The following is a 23,835-nucleotide window of genomic DNA, read 5'->3' as shown; positions in this document are numbered from 1 at the left end:
TGAAGTATATCTTAGTCTTCCAAGAGTAGACATAATATATCATTCTGTAATTACCTTTCCCTACTGAGTAGCAGCAATGTAGATTGGAAATTTGACCTTATTTCAAGAGATGGATCTGCTTGGACCACAGATCTCATTGCCCTTGACAATGTTTGGTCTTGGAATGGGCATATGAAATGGTTCTGATCTGTTAGACATGAAGAGTAATATGTGAGAGCTTCTGGGAAGTTTCTTTTTCCTTCTGAAGAAAGCCACTGGCAGCTTGGCTCCTGCTAGATGTGAACATGGAAGAATATAATCTAAATTATTAGTAGCAGCCAGATTTTGACCATGAAGAGAAGTAGCCTTAAGATGAAACCAACCCTGTAGATAGCAAAGTGTAGAGACAGAATGTGGATCCTTGCAGAGATACTGAAGTTGGTGGATTAGCCAATCCTGAAACCTGTCTCAGCGCTGGACCACATCACCATGTTGTGAGATAATACACATCCATAGTATTTACATTACTTTGAGTTGGTTTTCTATTACTTGCAACCAAAAGCATCCTCTCTGATCTACCTATCTGAACAGTTTGTTAATAGAGTAAAAGCCATTCTTAACTAGATTAGTAAAAGTACCTGAATTTTCTTTTTTCTATGGAAGGAAATGAATAAAGTGTAAAATATGAAATGCTTTATCCATAGTCTTATTTTACTGCAATAATTGGACAGCATTCAGATTCATTTACTAAAATATTGGAAGGGAGCAATAGTATATCAAGTAAAAGTAGCAGGTACTCCGTAACTTAACATTTGTTTTTAGAATACATTGTTTTAAAAGATCTGGATTAGACAGCTGGGAGTTCGTGACTATTTATTCCATATAAAGAAGGCATTTTGTGATCACTTCTGAGAAGAAAATAGCTTCATCGTAATGTCTTTCTTTTCTTCTACCACTTTGGCATACAGTATATCAGTCCTCATTAGATGGATTCTGTAGTATCCCGACAGTTGCCATGTAAAATGACAGATTTAAAATAAGAAGCAATTGTTTAAAAAAAGTTTTCTTTAACCTGCTTTTAATTTTTTGGAAAGCTACTAAGTAAAAGATTTGGTAATCTATTTTAGTTCAGGTTTATAGATCTTTCTTGAAAACTTTTGATGTACTAGGTACTATGCTGTGCACTAGGCAAAATAAATAGACCACATGTCAGACTTCAAGGTGCTTAGTATTTAGTGGTGAAAACAGAACACAGAAACTATTACCCTTTAGTGTGTATTGTACATTGGCAAAATCAAGCAAGGTAAAAGAAGTAAGAGGAACAAATGACTAATGTATCTCAATTGTTGGTCCACAGAAGGCCTCACAAAAAGATGATACTGGGAACCCGGGGTGGCGCAGCGGTTTGGCGCCTGCCTTTGGCCCAGGGCACGATCCTGGAGACCCAGGATCGAATCCCACGTCAGGCTCCCGGTGCATGGAGCCTGCTTCTCCCTCTGCCTGTGTCTCTGCCTCTCTCTCTCTCTCTCTCTCTGTGACTATCATAAATAAATAAAAAAAATTAAAAAAAAAGATGATACTTAGGAATGCTTAAAACTTCTTTTGACTCATCCATAAGAAAGTAAAAGTAAACCACAGAAAAGTCTTACAGAAATACAGTAGGAATAATAGGAAAAAACCATAAATTTTTTTGTGGCAGATCAACTGATCTATGACCCAGATTTATAATAAATAAGATTATAATAAGATTATAATAAATAATTTATGACTAGTAAGTTTTAAGAGTCCCTTAATGAGACTGAATTTCTTCTTTTGTAACATAGATGCTAATACTATCTTACTGTGGCTGTTTTGAGAACTACTACAACTGTTATTATGGACTAATATTTATTGAGAAATTACTGTGTATCAAGCCCTCCGCTAAGCATTATATACCCTTAATCAATCTATTTATCTTTCTGGGATCCCTGGGTGGCGCAGCGGTTTGGCGCCTGCCTTTGGCCCAGGGCGCGATCCTGGAGACCCGGGATCGAATCCCACGTCAGTCTCCCGGTGCATGGAGCCTGCTTCTCCCTCTGCCTGTGTCTCTGCCTCTGTCTCTCTCTGTGTGTGACTATCATAAATAAATTTAAAAAAAAAAATTTTTTTTTAAAAATCTGTCTTTCTTTTCCTTTTTCCTTTCCTTTCCTTTCCATCCCTCCATCCTTCCTTTCTTTCTCCACCCAACACGGGGCTTGAACTCATAAACCCAAGATCAAGAGTTGCATACTGTCCTGACAGAGCCAGCCAGGCACTCCTAAATACCCTTAACCTCTGATGGTTCAACCAGGAATCATATCTTTGTATTTAGCTTTTAAAAAATTAAAAGGAACTGTCTAGCACAAGGGGAAAAAAAGTACCCTTAACCTTATTTTAAACATCATGTTCTTATGTCTGTGTATTATAGCCTCATTTTATAGTTGACAAAATGGGGTACAGTCAGGTTAAATAATTTGCCCATGCTCCTAGAACTGCCATGTGTCAGACCAAAAATTTAAGGTCAAGCACTCAGTAACATTGACGACTTCACTAATCGAACCCCCTTTCCTGTACTCTCTTTTGTCATTATTAGGTATCTTTTATATTCACCTGGTCTATTTCTGGGTAGTTAAAAATACCTACTGCTGTAAGCAGTACTGTAACTAGTACTCAGTCATAAGACCTTGAGATACCATTTAAGAATTAGGGTATAGATACTAGTTAGAAACCATGTAAAACACTCTTGACCTCTCTGATTATGCATCCTGTGTCATGAATTAATTCAAGTTGTATGGAAAATGCCTTGGCTGATTCAAGGAATAAGATCTAGAGACTAGAGTCTATCTATACCTAGTACAAAATAGTAAACTCTATCACATAGCTGAATCAGAGGCCACACCAACTATCATTGCCACACTCTGCTGCTCTACTCCTAAACAGTAGAATAATTTACTGTATAAGTAGGCGTTTGATCATATATTTGGAACACAGCATTACACTATATAATGTATTATTAGGAGGCAGACAAGGCCCTTTTTTCATAGGTCGTGTAGGAGACAAACAACCCAATGCCTATACACAGTTGTCACTAAAGAAGTATTTATAAAATAAGGAATAAGAAATGAATATTTACAGATAAATAAAATAATTTCTATATATTTCATTATAATTAGTCAATTACTTGGGTGATTTGGAAAAAATAGACAATGATCATTTAACTATAAAAAGTAGGTTATTTTATAAAGCTTCTAAGTGTCATAGTTTGGGCAGTCCAGGTGGCTCAGCAGTTTAGCGCCAGTTTAGCGCCGCCTTCAGCCCAGGGCGTGATCCTGGAGACCTGGGATTGAATCCCACGTCAGACTCCTTGCATGGAGCCTGCTTCTCCCTCTGCCTGTGTCTCTGCCTCTGTCTCTGTGGCTCTCATGAAAAAATAAAATCTTTAAAAAAAATAAATAAATGTCATAGGTTATAGTTTTTAATTAGTTAATTTATGTAGGGTGTTTGCATAATACATCTCTAAGTCACAGGTCAATATCTACATCTGCAATGGATACGTAAGTTAATATATTCAGGATTAGAAAACAATATGTTCTGGGATCCCTGGGTGGCGCAGCGGTTTGGCGCCTGCCTTTGGCCCAGGGCACAATCCTGGAGACCCGGGATCGAATCCCACGTCGGGCTCCCGGTGCATGGAGCCTGCTTCTCCCTCTGCCTGTGTCTCTGCCCCTCTCTCTCTCTCTCTCTCTCTCTCTCTCTCTCTCTCTCTGTGTGTGTGTGTGTGTGACTATCATAAATAAATAAAAATTTAAAAAAAGAAAAAGAAAACAATATGTTCTTACCCAGTTGTTACTGATAATAGCATGCCCTTTTGTGTATTCTGTGTTACTGGAATCTATGTGGGATTAACTCATTCTGTATTTTAGACCTTGATGATCTGGGTTTTTAAGGATTTTATCCTCTCATTGTCAACCAGGTTTAAATTTAAAGCCAGATACTCAATTATATCCCACTTCAAGTTGTCCTTAACAAAAATTGTTTGTACATTCATAGTATTTCTTTGATCCCTGGAATAGGAAGGAAGAAAAGTCTTCATTTTTCTTAGTTTTCAGTTTTACTTTCTTGAGTAGCTGAAGAAAGTCAGGTACTCGCAGGAATTATTCTTTAATTGGAAGATTGCAGCCTGCTCCAAGATCCTCATATCTACATAGGGAACCAAAGATGATACCATAGGCCTTATCTATTTCAGCTTATATCATCATTGTTCCCTTAAAAGAACAGTGGTTCTCTGCTGTCTGTATAAAGGTAGTGAGTCTCTGAATACCCTTCTTTAAGTACATTGTGGGATACATCATGAACTCCTCTTTACTTCCATCTCTTTATCTTACTGAACTTATAGAATTCTTTGTATAGGTACATACGCAAGTGTCTTTAACATCATTAGTAGGTGGTTTATGAATTCAGTTTGGATTTCTTGGCAAGAGAAATTTAAATATTTGAGATAGAGATAGGTGAAAATAATTGTTCATTGCTATTCAAGTAAAATAAGAGCTGTGAATTCATCTCTCAAGCCTCTTTTCCTCTATGTGTGTAGAAGACTTGCAGACAAGAAGTTTTATCAGTAAAAAGCTGAAAAATAACCAGAAGTAATCTATAATCTGAAACCTTTTTTTTAGTCTGTATTGTACCTTTAACTCTGACAGGAACTGGATAAAATAATTCCATTCATGATTATTCACGAAAAAAACTGATTGTTACTAGACCAGTAAAGCTTTTTTTTTTTTTTTTTTGAGGATACACAGAAATCACTTAATTATTTAGGACCTTTGTTTTGAATTATTTTTCTGAAAGAATTTACTTCTGTCTAAATAGCTTTTGATTTAGAAGAGGGGATTTTTACCTACTTTTGCAGTTAGGTGAAGTTGCATAACAAAAAGTACATGTTGAAATCATGCTTAATTGATTGTCTGAACCATTTATATATATGTACAGAAAGAAATTCAGAATGATGAAGATTCCCAGAGCAATTCTGTTTGGCATAAACATGGCAATCAGGAAAAAAACAAAGATTTCTGGAAAGATATGGGATTTCTTGAAATGAAAGGTGCCTTAAAAGAGACCATGTGTAGAACCCAGGTAAAGCTTTTTATGGGCCAAAAAATGTACATTTCTGGTTCTTACATAATTGAGAGGAAATATATGGAAGAAATGAGACGAATTTTGAAATTAGAGCTAATATTTGAACCCAGTTCTCTGTTTTATCATCTATGATTTGAGCTTATTCAAGATACTGCCCTATGTCTCTATTTTTGAGACTCTTACTGAAATAATGCATATGGAAACACACAGTTCCTAATATGTAGTGTGTTTTCAACACGAAGATTACTTAAAATTCCTCTGAATGTTTAATATAAATCTGTTTCTTATAAAGAATTCTTCTCTGTCAGCAATATGTATGTTCATGATTCCTGATCTAAAGTTTAGTATTTTGCTGCATATAAAACAAAATTTTTTGAATGACACAAATGAATTCTATTTTGATTTTTTGATTTAATAAGAAAAACAAACAAGAAAGACTGAACTTGGAGCAATGGAAAGTAGAATAAGAAAGCATATATGTGGCTTTCATGTAAAATTTACCAAATAGCAACCAAAAAAAGGCTAGAATAGCTAATGTTTAATTATACTGAATTTCCTACTGTGTTTTATACAATAGACTCTTCGAGTGCGTGAGTGGCTCAGTTGGTTAAGCATCTGCCTTCTGCTGAGGTCATGATCCCGGGGCCCTGGTATCGAGCCCCTCATTGGGCTCCCTGCTCAGCAGAGAGCCTGCTTCTCCTCCCTCTGCTGCTTCCCCTGCTTGTGCACTCTCTCTCTCTCTGTCAAATAAATAAATAAATCTTAACAAATCAGACTCTTTAGTAAATCAACTATTGCCTATTATTATTACCCTAAACTAAATTTTTAAAAATTTATTTATTTATGTGTGAGAGAGGGCGCACTAGGTGGGCAGGGACAGAGGGAAAGGGAAACTAGCAGATTCCCCACTTGAGTGGAGCCCCACGAGGAGCTCAGTCTCCCAACCCTAAGATCACGACCAGAACCAAAACTGAGAGTGGTTGCTCAACTGACTGCACCACCTAGGTGCCCCTAAACTAAAATATTTTCAAATGTGAATAGAAAGAAATTAAAAATTCTGCTTATAGTGTACCTGTCAAAAATTTTACAAAGAGAATTGGAAGAACTGTTTGGAACTTCATAAACTCAACAGTGCTTTAAATTATATATGGAGGGATCCCTGGGTGGCGCAGCGGTTCGGCGCCTGCCTTTGGCCCAGGGCGCGATCCTGGAGACCCGGGATCGAATCCCACATCGGGCTCCCGGTGCATGGAGCCTGCTTCTCCCTCTGCCTGTGTCTCTGCCTCATTCTCTCTCTCTGTGACTATCATAAATAAATAATAAAAAAAAAAAAATTTTAAATTATATATGGAGAAATTAGGTAACACTTTATAATAGATTAAAATATTAATGGAATTTTTTCTGGCCTTTCCAAAGTACAGTTGATATTTATGTGACTTATAAGACTGCTTTCTATGATGAACTACATGTATGTGTATGTGGTCTTTATATGAGGCTTTTTGAGCTAATTTGAGAAAAATGAATCGTAAGCCACATATAAGAATTCAGAAAGGAATGTTAAATGATGGAGTTGCTAAAATAAACTTAGGGTTTTTTTAACATGGAAAAAAAAAGAATCAAATAGAGATTACATGAAAGATGTGGAAATTATGAAAATACATCGATTTATATTGTAGAACAATGAAATTGAGGTAGAAATTTCTGTTTTTTAAAACAAGTTTCATTGTACCAAAAAAGGCTCCTGAACCTAGAGAAATGGTCACCAGAGGGGAGGTGGGAGGAGGTAGATGAGATAGGTAAAGGGGATTAAGAGCACACTTACTATGATGAGACTGAGTAATGCATAGAATTATTGAATCACTATACTGTATGCCTGTAACTAATAAAAATGAATATATATAACATAATGCATATATAAGTATATAATGAATAAACAATATGGTTTTAATACTCGTTACTCCGTTTTTTATTATACCTATATGTTCTGTAAAATGATATTTTGAGGTGTTTTTATTTGATGTACCTAACATGGCAAGACTCTATATGATCTACAATCTAAAATTATTTTTAGAAATATTTGGAAAAATAAAATGAAGATAACCAAATTCTGTTAATGAAAGTACCTACATGAAATGTGTATGTGAACATAACATAAACCTTTCTGAACTAAAAATGTACATTTCTCAGCTTCATTTTAATGTAACTAAGATGTAATACAACTTAAAGGGCTCTTTGCTATATGGTTAATTTTGTATATATGTTTTAGAAAACCTACCTTCCTGAGTGGGTTTTTCTATTGTGACTCGCACTGGTTGTGTTAAGGCTGTGTTTCATCCACAGTCTAATGTAAGTATTCTTACATGTGTGTAGAAAGAAATCCAAAATCACAATGAAGATGTTAATGTTAGTTCTCTTTTGACTGAACATCACAAAAAAGAAAAACTCAGAGATTCCAGGAGAGGTTTAAAATTTGTTAAAATGAGAGATGCCTTAAGAAGACACACATGTGGAACTCAGGTAATACCTAAGTGAAAAATAATTTATATTTTAAAACTTTTCTAAATTTATCAATTGGAATGATATTCATAAAATTGTTCCTTCTGAATTACATGTTCAAAAATGTTTATGTGTTCGTGCACAGTGTGAAAGAGAATACAAAAGAGTGCTATGTATGCACCAGCTAGGTTAAGAAACAGCATGACCAGTTTAAGATCCCACTGTGTCATTTCCAAACTATCCTCTTTTCCTCGCTCTTACCCGTGGGTGCCCTCTATCTTGGCATTTGTGTTGTTTTCTTGCTTTTCGTTATAGTTTTGCCAGCTATGGACTTATCTCTAGCAATATATTGTTTAAATTTGTTAACGAACTTTTTCTAGTTTGTGGTGTTGATAGTGTTCTGTGACTTGCTTTTTTTTTTTTTTTACCAGTATGTATATAATGTTTAATTGATCCATTGAGTTACAGCTATATCTTAACCATTTTACTTAACTGATATAAGTAAATTTGGGATTCATTTTCTTGGTTTGTGTTTGATTGCTCGGTTTTTGCAGTACGAACATTGTGCCATGAACATTTTCTTCCTTCACTCTTGGTGCATATGTTCAAAAGTTGCTCTAGCGTATATTCCTTGGGGTGGATTTGCTGGGTCATAATAAGGATTGTGCACGTTTAACTGAAATAGGTGATTGCCCAGCTGTTTTCCAGAATGTTTTATTAATGTATACTTGCTTTAACAATGAATGAAATTTCCTCTTATGTGAAACTATTATTTTTTTAATGTGGTATACTTACGTTGTAAGTCAGACTCTTGTGTTTTATTTGGATTTTGTAACCTGTCATTCATGTTGAGATTTAATTGTCTAAATACTTGTAGAAGGAAATTAAGAAAAAGGATGAAGATATACAAAGGAGCTATACTTTGAGGAAAAAACGCAAAAAAGAAAATGAAAGAGATTCCAGGAAAGACATCGAACATAACAAAATTAGAAGTACCTCAAGAAAGCACATATACAGAGATCAGGTAAAATTTTATAACCTAAGCTAAACAGGTCATTTTCTTTGGCTTCCATATTATAGACATAATCTTATTTTCATAATTTATGCTTAATGTGTCAAATATAACCTATTTTCAATTGATCTGTTATATTCATGACTAATGTTATAACTAACTTTGGCTTATAAGGACAGTATTTTTAACATGCATACATGAGGAAATTTGAATTAATAATCAGGATATTCAGATATCTTATGTTTTGCCTGAATGTCACAAAAAAGAAGAAACAGAGAAGCTAAAATTTCTAAAATAAAAAATACCTTAGGACTACATGTGTATATGATTTGGGTAATGTATTCTAATCTAAATTTTAGTTTTTATCTTGCTCTTTCCTTGTATAATACAGATCATTTTTAATAGCTTGTCTTTTGAATCAAGAGGTCCTTCTTGAGTTAATTATTCTAGAGTATAACTTCATTTTATCTAAACTACAGCATGTTCATATACATATATTCAGAAGGATCTTCAGGAAAAAAAGATAAAGATAAATAATGAATTGTGTTATATGTGACTATGGCAAAAAAGGGGTTGGGGAATACTTCCTTCCCACCAAAGATTGGGAACAGGTTAAAAGGAAAACTACCCAGGTAAAACTGCAAATTAAAACGTTTACCTTTTTTTAAAACTTTTTATTTCATTGTGTAATTTTTTTTAATTTTTTTTTTATTGGAGTTCAATTTGCCAACATTTAGCATAACACCCAGTGCTCATCCTGCCAAGTGCCCCCTCAGTGCCCATCACCCAGTCACTCCAACCCCCCGCTCACCTCCCCTTCAACCACCTCTTGTTCATTTCCCAGAGTTAGGTGTCTCTCATGTTTTGTCACCCTCACTGATATTTTCACTCATTTTCTCTCCTTTCCCCTTTTTTCCCCCTTTCACTAATTTTTATATACCCCAAATGAATGAGACCATATAATGTTTGTCCTTCTCCGATTGATTTATTTCACTCAGCGTCATACCCTCCAGTTCCATCCACATCAAAGCAAATGGTGGGTATTTCTCGTTTCTAATGGCTGAGTAATATTCCATTGTATACATAAACCACATCTTCTTTATCCATTCATCTTCCGTTGGACACCGAGGCTCCTTCCACAGTTTGGCTATTGTGGACATAGCTGCTATAAACATCAAGGTGCAGGTGTCCCGGCATTTCACTGCATCTGTATCTTTGGGGTAAATCCCTAGCAGGGCAATTGCAGAGTCGTAGGACAGGTCTATTTTTAACTCTTTGAGGAACCTTCACACAGTTTTCCAGAGTGGCTGCACCAGTTCACATTCCCACCAGCAGTGCAAGAGGGTTCCCCCTTCTCCACATCCTCTCCAACAGTTGTTGTTTCCTGTCTTGTTAATTTTCCCATTCTCACTAGTGTGAGGTGGTTTTGATTTGTATTTCCCTGATGGCAGGCGATGCAGAGCATTTTCTCATGTGCTTGTTGGCCATGTGTATGTCTTCTTTAGTGAAAATTTCTGTTCATATCTTTTGCCCATTTCATGATTGGATTGTTTGTTTCTTTGCTGTTGAGTTTAATACATTGTGTAATTTTTATAAAATATGATTGTAAGGATCTTTGTTGTTGACAATGCTGCATGAATGTGTTCTTCTTGTATTCTCTTGTTTTTTATGGTACTTAACCTTTGTGATGATGTCTTTAATGCACTGTCTAAAGTACTTTCACATGTATGCAGAAAGAAATGAAGAATTCTGTTTTTGCTGATCGTGCCAAAGAATCAAAAACCAAGGATGTCGAGACAGATGTGGATATTGCTGAAATAAAAAATGACTTAAGGAAGCACATATACAGAGCTCAGGTAGAGCTTGGCATACTAAAATTTTCTATAGTTTCCTATCCTTCTCTAATAGAACCAAAATACAATAATAATAGTTATGACTCACTATCTTTAATGTGTCTTAACATTTTCTCAGTTTATTAATTTGTTATGAACAGTAATGTATTTGTACCATTTAATAAATATGCTGAATTCTCTGCCATTTATAGCTCAGCGAAGCTATGGATAAATTAGATGTTTATAGACCGTGATGATCTTTGGGTTCTGAGATCTAGCCCAGTGTCCAGCCCCATGTTCAATGGAGCCTGCTTAAGATTTTTCTGTTTACCTTGCCCTCTTTTCTCTCTTTCTCTGTCTTCCTCTCTAAAAAATGAATAAAAAATTAAAAAGTAAAATGCTTGCTAGCCTGATAAGAGAATGAGGCCCTTTTCTGTTTTCCTGGCTCAGCCTTAGTATTAAGCAACCCTTCAGAGTTGGAGGATCTTCTCGGTGATCTTTCCTGCCCCCAGTGGTAGAGAATTGCTAATGATCTGGGACCATGATCTTTTCTTTCTCCAGTGATAAAGATTTTGTTTTCCTGTTCCCTTACTCAGGGGGTTATGGGTGTTCACTTCTACATTCTAGGTGGACGCCAAAGCTTTATCATTGTTCTAATTTGTGTTTCTTTGGCAGTAGCAAGTTTGAGCATATTTTATACCTTTACTTGCCATTTGTGTATATCTGTCTTTGTCACCTGCTTACTTATATTCTTTTTCAGTTTTCGTTAGGTTATTTTATATCATTGTATCTAGAACTCCATATATAATGAGAACAATATCTCTTTTTATGTTGGTTACAAGTATTTCTCCAGTATAATCCTCTAAACAAATATATAATTCCAGGTGTATTAAGATGATACAGGAATGGGCAGCCCTGGTGCCTCAGCGGTTTAGCACCGCCTTCAGCCCAGGGCGTGATCCTGGAGACCCCGGATTGAATCCCACATCAGGCTCCCTGCATGGAGCCTGCTTCTTCCTCTGCCTGTGTCTCTGCCTCTCTCTCTCTCTCTCTCTCTCTCTGTGTGTGTGTGTGTGTGTGTGTGTCTCATGAATAAATAAATAAAATCTTTTTTAAAAAAATGATACAGGAAGACTACATATGCTATGTTACTATATAGGAAACATGACTACATTTTTTTTCTTCTGTGGACTTTTATACAAAATATTCTCATTTATATTTCTAATTATTAAAATACTAAGGACAGTAGACCTCTTCAGGTCTTCAAAGTGAATATGACTGCATTTTTTAGAAAGAATAGAGAATGTTCACTCATGAGACTGCTATTTTAAATGATGGAAGAGGGGGATCCCTGGGTGGCTCAGGGGTTTGTCTCCTGCCTTCAGCCCAGGGCATGATCCTGGAGTCCCGAGATTGAGTCCCACGTCGGGCTCCTTATAATGGAGCCTGCTTCTCCCTCTGCCTATGTCTCTACCTCTCTTTCTCTCTCTCTATCTCATGAATAAATGAATAAAATATTTTTTAAAAAATGATGGAAGATACTAGTCTGAGTAAATGTGTATCAGCATCAGATCAATTACAGTTATTAAAGTGCTCCTGAATCTATTGTGTAAGTTTGCCCACGGTTTTATTTTTTATATACTAAAATGTGTTTTTCTATCTAAAAAGATGCTTAATTTTGGTAATATGGTTGCTGTTTTGTAGGCTATCAGATACAGCTGCATTAGAATAGATAAACAACCTGTGTACAACATCGAGGTAAGAGGCTTGGAGTAGGGTGGTGATGGAGTCAAAAAATAAGCTTTGTGTTTTGATGTTTTTAGTTACTTTGATATAAAGGAATATATAGCTTTGTATAACAAAAAATAAGCTTTGTGTTTTGATGTTTTTAGTTACTTTGATATAAAGGAATATATAGCTTTGTCTGTATAACAAAGCTTCCTATCAAATTTGAAATGCACTTTCTCTAATCAGAAATGAAAAAGAAAACTATTCTGTCAAAGCTCCAGAAAAATTATATATGGTAGTGCAAACTGATAAGAATTAAAAACTTGTGCTCATCATGGAGGAGTTACGTACCACTGTTATCACATTCCATGGCTTTCACAATTACTTCTGGATTAAATTTTCAATATAATATTTTAAGAGTATATTATTTCCTTTATATCATTATTCATTTCTTTAGAATTTATTTCATGTAGTCTTCAGAGTATTTTTGATTCTAAACTAATTCAGTTTAGTTATTTTTACTGTTCAAAACATTTTGACCAAGGGGAATGTATTTCATGAGTTATATTAATGTGCATCCTCAGAGTGATTCTGTGACACTATAGCAGTTGTAACCTTTTTGCAAATACTGTGCTTGATAATATCTTAATATATTTAGTATAGTATATCTTAATGGATATAGTTTGCTTTTAAGTTTAAAAGAAAAAAAAAAGACTAAAACATAATTTTGCCCCTAAAGAACTATGTGTACCTATAGATCTCCCTGAAGTTTCCTCATGATCAGCTATACTTTGCAAATGTCTTTTAAAGTTTTCTTTTAGTGATATTTCCCCTTACTATTTAAGGCAACAGAGAATAATAAATCAACTAATAATGTATATTTTGTAGCACCTTATAGTTACAGAACAGTAATGTAAGATAATCTTTTTGTTAACCATGTAACAATTGTGAAGTTGTGAAGACAGGAATTATCTTCATTTTACAGATAAGAAAATTTTAAGAGTCCTTATTAATTCAAGATTTGCTCCCAGAATTTTTTCTTCTTTGAGCCATAGAATCTTTTATTTTTTTTTTTTTTAGGTTAAAAATGCTGAATTTCCCAGGGGTGTATTAAATTTAATTGAAAGTCTCATAGAAGGACAGTTTTTTAAAGAAGCAATTGAAGAACTTTCCTCTTTACAAGCACATTATATACCTCCTGTATGCCTTCTTCATGCTCTACTAGAGAACATTCTACAGGTGAGAACAGACTTAAGGGTTTATAATTCTTGAGAGAATGTTAAAATGTGAACATTCTCATTTTTTGTATATTTACAGCTTATTTTCTCTTTTCAGTATTTTTCCGTCATTTTAATAGAAACACAGTACCCATTTATTACAGTTTATTTCTTTTATTTATTTATTTATGGTATATTTTGTATTTGGAGTTACTATAAAACATTTACTAAAAAATCACACTTTATTAGATAACGGTCATATAGAACTGACCTCACAATGAGAGACAAAACGGAATCTTAATGGAGTTACAGAAATTTTAAGTTAAACAGCAAGGACTGGTTGTCACAAAAGAAAGCGTTGAGTGCTGTAGGGTCATCTCACAAGGGTTATTTGCCTTGGGTGAGTTCATAGAGATCTAGTCTGATCTTGGTTATGTCCCAGAATTCATCCAAATTGAGGAGGTGAAATTATGCCGATTATATATTATAAGACTTAAAAAAACACAATTACCTGGGACAGGATGTCAGAAAAAGCAGGGCAGTACTGTCGGTGATCTTCCTTATCATCACCAAGTGAACTATTTTATAAATGCACCAAAGAAATTGAGTCATTCTGCAATCCCTCAGACCCTGGATTAGAGTCGAGAAGTATATTCTACTATTCTGGAGGAGGAAGGTACAGCTTCAGGGCAGTTGATGCAGAAGAAGGTGCAGAGGGCAGAAGAGTCTATCTCCATTGGGTGTTCATTCTGAATAACCCCATCATGGACCTAAGAGATTGCACTTTTGTGAAGGCCTGTTTTCCTGTGTGTATCCAGGTAGGACTGTGGATCTCCCCCCATAAGGATTATAGGACTGGACATCAACTCTCTTTGGTGGGTCCCAGTGAGGGCACCTGAGATGCCCATTCCTATTTTTAAACTATTTTCTAGGTACTACTCTGAGTGATTTAATTTATTTTCTTAGAATCTCCAAGATAATTTTATCTTGGGGAAAAATTTATCTGAATTTTTTCTGTGGCAGTGAAGTATCTAACATAAAAATCTGGTAACAGTGATCTAGAAAGCCATTTATACAGTGATAATAATCATTTTTGTTCACAGTACACAAAGATAATAAACATATTCCTTAAACTGTGAAAACTGAGAACAGCTTTTCAAAGGTAGCTTTCTAATTATGTTCTTCATCACAGTGCCAATTTGAAGAAATAACAGGTGTAAGCTGTGTCAGACTAATGTTGGTGATAACATGAAGAGCTTCATACCTTTAATTCCTTTCAGATCACATCTGGGAACTCTTAATCTCACTATAATCATGGAAAGTAAAATGAACATTTCTTAGTAGTCTCAATAGCTGGGATTACCCAATGTCTTTAGAACGTGCCTTTCTCAGTTGTAGTATTTCACTAGCCAAATATTATAACTTCCAATTGATTTCTTTTGTCCAAACACATATAGTTGGCAAGAAAGGTAGGTCAGAGTTATTATAGTTTTAGACTGAATTAACTGGTGAAAGTGTACTTTTAGTTATAATTATTTATTTATTTTTAAATAATAGGATAACATAGATACATTTTCTGGCCGATACTTTCATATATTGTCAGCTCTCCTTCACCTACATCCTCCTTGGAAGTCTCCAGCCATGTCGCGATATTACCTAGAGCTGTTTCAGTGTCCAACTTGTATGAAAGGAGCATGGTCTCTAATAGAAGTGCTTATCAGGTAAGGAATTTGACATGTGAGGATACTAAATTTTATCTCATAATTGTGCTGTGTTATGTTTTAGATACAAATGAAATAAGTAAATTTTACTTTTGAAAAAAGTGTTTATGTTTGTGTATTATATTTATTGTAAACCTCTTACAAAAGGGCCAAATCTAGGGGCACCTGGGTGGCTCAGTCAGTTAAGCATCTGACTTTCAATTTCACCTTGGATCATGATCTCAGGGTCATGAGATTGAGCCCCATGTTGGGTGCCATGCTGGGCATGGAGCCAGCTTGGGATTCACACTCTCCCTCTCTCTACTTGCGCATTATCTCTCCCCCCCCCAAAAAAATAGAATATGAAAATAAAAAAATAAAAAATGAAAGGACTAAGTCTAGATTGGTCATGTTTGTCATTTAGTTTATTTTGCAAAAAAAAAATTTTTTTTTTAATTAATGAATACATGAAACAGGAAAGCCAAATCATTGTTTTCATTTCTTATTGTTTTTATTTAACATTATGTGTACATATTATTGTAAAATCTAATTAAAATTTATTGAATATGATTATCAAATTTTGATAATCAAAGTATAAACACTTGTATACATAATCTCTTCTGGTGTTTTTTGTTACATTTTTTTCAGCTAGAAATCTGAATTTTGAAGCTATTTCCTAGTCATCCCTTTCATGTCTCTGCATGTCATCTTCCTAGATTTTTCCTTTGTCTTGAAAATGTTTCTCTGGAAATCCTTTTATTTCTCTTCTACCAAAATCACAAATTGTTTTTCTTCTCTGATAGCTGCATGTATCTGATTCAACCTGCCTTTGTCTAGAAAGTACTTTGTTTTTATCCAAGTGTTCAGTTTTAGGGCTCCATAGTAGTGAGAGAAAGGATATTTGACTAGCTAGGAAAAGGCTTGAACTCTGCTTATCTCTTTGAGATGATAAAGATTCATTTTCTGTCTTGGTTGTGATATATTTGAAGTGAGATAATCATCTGGGTAGCGTGCATTTATTCATTCTTTCAACAAATGTTTATTGAGTACTTATTGGGAGCCAGGCACTATGCTACACTCTGGGGATAAAAAGATAAATAAAAACATTTCCTTCACTTTTGAAGGTGACTGAGATATAAACACAATTTCTAAAACAACAGTACTAGCCCAGCACTGGTATCGAATGTGAGGATATATGGGGTATGGGGCTGATGTGCTTCCTAATTTCCAAATCTGTTTCTTTTCTTTACTATCATCACCATTATTTAAAAGCCCTCATTGCTTCTTATTAAACTATTGCAATACCTGCTTTATTGATCTTGATTCTACTTTTTTTCCCTTTATCTTCCAAAGTACCTCAGGATACTCTTTCCAAAGTGATGTGTCATTTTCCAGATGACCGTTTTCAGTTAACTTACATATCATGTATAAGTGACCCTTGAAACTCCTTTTAGCAAAACATGTAAGACCTTTCGTGATTTGCATGCTGTGTCTCCTTCCCATCTTCATTATTTTCCCAAAAGGGCCCGGTGACTGAACTCTTTTTCATTTCCTATTTCTTTGCTCTTATGTTTTCTCTGCCTAAATATACCTCCATTCTGCACCCCACGAATATTTGGCCAACTCCTAATTAACTTGTAACTTATGCCAGTACAAAAATTTTGCCCTTTCCTTTCAGTTAAGTTTGTCACTCACATCAACTTCTTACTTTCTCAAAAGTGCTCAATTTTTTAAGCTTTTTTAAATTTTGATTAACATACAAGGTTCTACTAGTTTCAGATATAACAATATAAAGATTCAGCAGTTCTTCATAGTACTCATTGTTCATCATGATGAGTGTACGCATTAATTCCCATTATCAATTATTGCCATCCACCCATCTTCCTCCCCTCTGGCAATGACCAGTTTGTTCTCTATATTTAAGAGTTTGGTTTCTTTTATTTGTATCTTTTTTTCTTTGTTAGTTTAAAATTTTTTTATTTTTTTTATTTTTTTATTTTTTAAATTTTTTTCTTTTAATTTTTATTTATTTATGATAGTCACAGAGAGAGAGAGAGAGGCAGAGACACAGGCAGAGGGAGAAGCAGGCTCCATGCACCGGGAGCCTGACGTGGGATTCGATCCCGGGTCTCCAGGATCGCGCCCTGGGCCAAAGGCAGGCGCCAAACCGCTGCGCCACCCAGGGATCCCTCTTTGTTAGTTTATATGTGGTATTTGGCTTTCTCTGACTGATTTATTTCACTTAGCATTATACCCTCTAGGTTCATCCATATTGTTGCAAATGGCAAGATTTTATGTTTTTTTATGGCTGAGTAATATTCCTTTATATCTACCACATCTTTATTCATTCATGTCTAAATGCGTACTTGGGTTGCTTCCATACCATGGCTATTATAAATAATGCTGCAGCAAACACAGTGCATATATTTTTTCCAGTTAGTGTTTTCATTTCCCTTGGGCAAATGCCCAGTAGCAGACTACTGGTGGATCATAATTTTTAATTTTTAAAATTTTTTGAAGAGCCTCCCTACTATTTTCCACAGTGGCTGTACCAGCTTGCATTACCACCAGTTGCACGAGGGTTCCTTTTTCTCTGTGTTCGTGCCAAACTTGATTCATGTGTTTCTGATTTTGACCATTCTGTTAGATGTGAAATGATAATCTCATTGTAGTTTTGATTTGCATTTCTCTGATGATTAGTGATGTTGAGCATCTTTTCATACATCTCTGGCCATCTGCATGTCCTCTTTGGAGAAATGTCTTTTCATATCATCTGCCCTTTTTTTTTTTTTTCTTGTTCATTTGAGAGAGAGCACATTAGAGAAAGCAAGCACGAGTGGGTAACGGGGGGGGGGGGGGGGGGGGGGAGCTGAGCAGGGAGCCCAATGTGAGGCTCAATCCCAGAACCCGGAGATCATGGCTTGAGCCACCCAGGCACTCCATTTTCTGCCCATTTTTAATTGGATTATTTGGTTTTTGGGTGGTGTTCCATAAATTCTTGATCTACTTGGGCAGCCCTGGTGGCTCAGCGGTTTAGCGCCGTCTTCAGCCCAGGGCGTGATCCTGGAGACCTGGGATCGAGTCCCATGTCAGGCTCCCTGCATGGAGCCTGTTTCTTCCTCTGCCTGTGTCTCTGCCTCTCTCTCTGTCTCTCATGAATAAATAAATAAAGTCTTAAAAAAAAATCTTAATATACTTTGGATATTTACCTCTTATTATATACATCATTTTCATGTATCTTCTCCCATTGTTTGTCTTTTCATTTATTTTGATGCAGTTCCCATAGTTTAATTTTGTTTTTGTTTTGCTTACCTTAGGAGACATACCTAGAAAAATGTTTCTGCAGCTGATGTTAGAGATTACTGCCTGTGTTTTCTTCTAGGAATTTTACGGTTTCGGGTCTCACATTTAGCCCATTTTGTTTTTTGTGTGTGTGTATGGTGTAAGAAAGTGGTCCTGTTTCATTCTTTTGCATATAGCTGTCCACTTTTCCCAGCACCGTTTGTTGAAGAGATTGTCTTCTCATATATTCTTGCCTTCTTTGCAGTGGATTAAGTGACTTTGTAATTATGGGTTTATTTCTGAGCTTTCTACTCTGTTCCATTGACCTATGTGTCTTTGTATCCATACTATTTTGATTACTACAACTTTATAATAAACCTTGAAATCTAGTACTGAGATACCTCCAATGTTGTTGTTTTGTTTTGTTTTTTTTAAAGATTTTACTTATTTAGAGAAAGAGCATGCAAGTGGGGGTGGGGGGGGTAGGGAAGGGGGAGAATCTCAAGCAGCTCTGTGCTGAGTGAGCATGGAGCCCAGTGCAGGGGTTAATCTCGTAACCTGGAGATCATGACCTGACCAAAACCAAGAGCTGGACACTTGACTGATTGGGCCACTAAGGCGTCCCGTGAAACCTCCAGTTTTATTCTTCTTATGCTATGGCTATTTGAGGTCTTCTGTTTCTGTATAAATTCAGCATTATTTTTTTCTAGGAAAAAATAGGAAAACTTTATATTCTCCTAGGGATTGTGTTAAATCTGTAGATTGCTTTGAATAGTATGAATATTTTAACAATACTGGTTCTCCCAATGCATGAGCATGGAATATCTTTCCATTTCTTTGTGTCTTCTTCAGTATCTTTCATCAATGTCTTAAAGTTTTTGAAGTACAGGTCTTTCACTTCCTTAGTTAAATGTATTCCTGTAATTTTATTCTTTTTGGTGCATTTTTAAATGGAATTGTTTTCTTAATGTATAGAAATAAAACATCTTTGTATATTGATTTTGTATCCTGGGATTTGACTGAATTCATTCATCAGTTCTAGTAGTTTTTTGGTGTAGCTTTTCTATATATATACACTATCATGTTATCTATAAACAGTGAAAGTTTTACTTTTGCCTTTCAAATTTGGATGCCTTTTAGTTCTTTTTATCTTGAGTACAGTGACTGGGACTTACAGTACTATGTTGTATAAAAGTGGTGAGAGAGGACATCCTTGTTCTTGATCAAAGAGGTAAAGCTGTCCGTTTTTTACGATTAAGGACGATGTTAGCTCTGGGTTTTTCATAAATGGCCTTTATTATGTTAAGGTATGCTCCCTCTAAATCTACTTTGTTGAGAGGTTTTTTCATGAATAGATATTGTAATCTGTGAAATGCTTTTTCTGCATCTATTGAAATAATATGATTTTTATCCTTTCTCTTATTGATGTGATGTATCATGTTGATTGATTTGTGAAAATTGAACCACTCTTGCATCCTGGAAATAAATCCCACTTGATCATGGCGAATTGTTTTTTTAATATTGTTAGATTTGGTTTGCTCATATTTGGAGAATTTTTGCATCTATATTCATCATTTATTGACCTGTAGTTTTCTTTTTTGTGTATGACGTCTTAATCCAGTTTTGGTATCAAGGTGATGCTGGCCTCACAATGAATTTGGTAGCCTTCCTTTTCTAATTTTTGGAATAGTTTGAGAAGAGGAAGTTTTGAATCCTCTTTAAAAGTTTGGTAGAATTCACTTGGGAAATCATCTGGTCCTGGACTTGTTTGTTGGGAGATTTTTTAATACTGCTTCAACTTCACTGCTAGAAATCATTCTGTTCAGATTTTCTAGTTCTTTCTGATTCAGTTTTTGCAAGGTTGTGTGTTTTAGGAATTTATCCATTTCTTTTAGGTTGTCCAATTTGTTGGCATATAATTTTTCATATTTCTTATAATCTGTTTCTGTACTGTCAATTATTATTTCTTCTCTCTTTCATTTCTGAAATTAAGTCCTCTCAATTTTATTTACTTGTTTGTTTATTTGTTTATTTATTTATTTTCTCTCAATTTTAACTGAATCTAGCTAAAGGTTTTTCCAGTTTTGTTCATCTTTTCAAAGAACCATCTCCTGGTTTCATTTAACTGTTCTATTGGATTTTTAGTCTCTATTTCATTTATTTCTGCTCTAATCTTTATTATTTCCTTCCTTCTGCTGGTTTTAGGCTTTGTTTGTTCTTTTTCTAGCTCCTTAGGTGTAAGGTTAAGCTGTTTACTTGAGATCTCTCTTTGAGACTGTATTGCTATAATCTCAGAACAGCTTTTGCTATCTCCCAAAGATTTTGGACCATTGTATTTTCATTTTCATTTGTCTCCATGTATTTTTTTGTTTCCCCTTTAGTTTTTTGGTTGACCTATTCGTTGTTCAGTAGCATGTTATTTAACCTACATGTATTTGTGTTGTTTCCAGATTTCTTTTTGTGGTTAATTTCTAGATTCCTACTTTGTGGTTGGAAAAGATGTGTGATAACACTTCAGTCTTTTTGAATTTGTTGAGACTTGTTCTCTAGCCTTATATGTGATCTGTTCTGCAGAATTTCTATGTACATTTGAGAAGAAGGGATATTTCACTGGTTTTGGATGGAGTGTTCTGAATGTATCTGTTAGATCCATCTGAGCCAATGTGTCATTCAGTGACATTCAATGACACTATTTCCTTGCTGATTTTCTGTCTCATCTATCCAGTGCTCTAAGTGAGATCTTAAAGTCCCCTATGATTACTGTATTACTCTGAATTTCTTGCTTTATGTCTGTTTAATAGTTGCTTAATGTATTTGGGGGCTCCCATTTTGGGTGCATAAATAATTCTAATTGTTAAATATTTTTCTTGGATTATCTCCTTTGTGATTATATCTTTTGTCTCTTGTTATATAGTCTTTGTTTTAAAGTCTGTTTTGTCTAAGTTTTACTACCCCCTTTACTAAGTTTTTCTTTTCACTTCTTTTGTATGATAAATGTTTTTCCATCTCTTCACTTAGATGCTCAGTTTTAAATATCTCTGTCCTTAATGCTTAATATACTATCTGGAATGTAATAAATGCTTAATAAATGTTTGGATGAATTCATTGATGCAACAGGAGGTAGAATTAAAAGTAGACTTTTTAATAAACAGAAATACGCAGATTTCATTTCAAAAAAATTGGTTTCACTGGGAGTCAGGTGTTAAGGGAAGTGGTGGGCATATAGATGAGATGGATAATATTAGTCTACTATTAAACATATATCATACATATATTTTTAAGATTTTTTCTATTTGGGAGACAGAGAGTCTGCACAAGCAGGGAGAAGAGTAGAGGGAGAAGGAAAAGCAGACTCTCAGCTGAGCAGGGAGCCCCACATGGGGCCAGTCTCAGTACCCTGAGGTCATGACCCAAATTGAAGGCAGTTGCTTAGCCAACTGAGCTACCCAGGTGAACTGTTACAAAAGTGTTTAAAAAGAAAAAATGAAAGATAATATGGTATCCATCTCTGGCAGTTTTCAGATAGACTATATAGATGTGGAGAATCTTCTAGGAGAGATTTGAGTATTAAATATTGTTAAATGGGATCCCTGGGTGGCGCAGCGGTTTGGCGCCTGCCTTTGGCCCAGGGTGCGATCCTGGAGACGCGGGATCGAATCCCACATCGGGCTCCCGGTGCATGGAGCCTGCTTCTCCCTCTGCCTGTGTCTCTGCCTCTCTCTCTCTCTCTCTCTCTCTCTCTCTCTCTCTCTGTGTGTGTGTGACTATCATAAATAAAAAAAATTTTTTAAATTTAAAAATAAATAAACAAGTAAATAAATAAGTAAATAAATAAATAAATATTGTTAAATATAATAGTCATTAAGAACCTTCCTCACCAAACAATATGGTATTCAAAAAGAAGGTGGGAAAGGTGGAGACAGAGGTAGAAAGTTACAAGTACATTGTTTATATAATTGATAATAAAGTTGGAAGATTACTATAGTAAGTATCGTTACCTAGAATTTCTTTTTTAGTCCGATTTCTGAGTAATTGTATGTTCTCTTTATTTATTTATTTTTTTAAGATTTTATTTATTCATGAGAGACACAGAGAGAGAGGCAGAGACACAGGCAGAGGGAGAAACAGGCTCCATGCAGGAAGCCTGATGTGGGACTCAATCCCTGGTCTCCAGGATCACACCCTGGGCTGAAGGTGGCGCTAAACCGTGAGCCACCTGGGCTGCCCTGTATGTTCTCTTTTAAAAAACAAAACAAAGCACAATTTTGCTCTCCAGCCCAGTAGCCAGTAGCCACATGTGACTACGTTTAAATTTAAGATTAAAAAATTAAAAATTCAAATCCTCAGTTGCACAGTCCACATTTCACATGTTCAGTAGAACATATCCATTATCACCAAAAGTTCTTTTGGAGGACTGCTATAATAGATAGAAAATAAATATTTTTAAACTATTAGAAAACAGCCCTAATTGGGGGGGCCTGGGTGGCTCATTCAGTTAAGCATCCAACTCTTGATTTAGGCTCAGGTCAAGGTCTCTGTCATGAGATAGAGCCCCACATCGGGCTCTCTGCTGGGTGTGGAGCCTGTTTGGAATTCTCTCTCCCTTTCCCTCTGTCCCCACCCCACAGTGCTTGCTCTCCCTCCCCCCCCCACACACACAGCCCTAAATGACTTTCATTTTACTAAATAATAATAACAAAACCTCTTGCATAAGAAGAGGACTGTAAAAAGTATTTATAAAATGAGAGTGTAGGTGGTCATCTGAATTGAAAGCATTTAATGTAATACATAAATTTTTGTTCTTTGTCAATAAAATAAAGAATGAAGAGAGTAACATTAGGTTATTAATCTTTACAATCAGTGAAGAATAGAGAAATTAGATCTGTTTTTTTTTTTTAATTTTTATTTATTTATGATAGTCACACAGAGAGAGAGAGAGAGGCAGAGACATAGGCAGAGGGAGAAGCAGGCTCCATGCACTGGGAGCCCGACGTGGGATTCGATCCCGGGTCTCCAGGATCGTGCCCTGGGCCAAAGGCAGGCGCTAAACTGCTGCGCCACCCAGGGATCCCAATTAGATCTGTATTACTAAAGACTAAATGTCCTGAGATATTTGACATGGGTTACTTTTTAAAGGAAGAGAAACATATTGATATTGATAAAACTTTGATTAACTTTATATTTTGTTGAAGGAAATTTCATTTGGATTCTATACAAAAAAAGAACTACTTTGTCCACAGAGTATTCATTGAATTGCTTGTATGTCACAAATTACTGGGTGTATGTTTTTCAGGTCTTGTCTTTACAATGAAAGTTTTTGCCATCAAATTTCAAAAAATATTATTGGTACGAAGGTGCTCTACCTGACCCTGCTCAAATTTTTCTTTAATTTGGTGGAAAGTGAAGTGCGACATCTGAGCCAAAAGTAAGTTTAA

General features: G+C 35.4%; 1 protein-coding gene across 5 annotated transcripts in view; it reads left to right on the top strand.

Moving 5' to 3' along the window:
- SLF1 (SMC5-SMC6 complex localization factor 1) overlaps positions 1 to 23,835 on the top strand; it is a 79,788-nt gene that overhangs the window by 23,834 nt on the left and 32,119 nt on the right. For all 5 annotated transcript variants that reach the window (XM_041752623.1, XM_041752624.1, XM_041752627.1 and 2 more), the window contains exons 6-13: positions 4,987 to 5,130; positions 7,504 to 7,650; positions 8,507 to 8,653; positions 10,375 to 10,497; positions 12,178 to 12,231; positions 13,282 to 13,440; positions 14,976 to 15,139; positions 23,694 to 23,825. In XM_041752623.1, the coding sequence (XP_041608557.1) occupies positions 4,987 to 5,130; positions 7,504 to 7,650; positions 8,507 to 8,653; positions 10,375 to 10,497; positions 12,178 to 12,231; positions 13,282 to 13,440; positions 14,976 to 15,139; positions 23,694 to 23,825 (1,070 nt within the window). The remainder of the gene's footprint in view (positions 1 to 4,986; positions 5,131 to 7,503; positions 7,651 to 8,506; positions 8,654 to 10,374; positions 10,498 to 12,177; positions 12,232 to 13,281; positions 13,441 to 14,975; positions 15,140 to 23,693; positions 23,826 to 23,835) is intronic.

This window comes from Vulpes lagopus, chromosome 4 (assembly GCF_018345385.1).
Source record: "Vulpes lagopus strain Blue_001 chromosome 4, ASM1834538v1, whole genome shotgun sequence".
In the NCBI taxonomy this organism is placed as follows: domain Eukaryota; kingdom Metazoa; phylum Chordata; class Mammalia; order Carnivora; family Canidae; genus Vulpes; species Vulpes lagopus.
The sequence above is the reverse complement of the archived record's forward strand: the minus strand, read 5'-3'. Positions and strand labels throughout refer to the sequence as shown.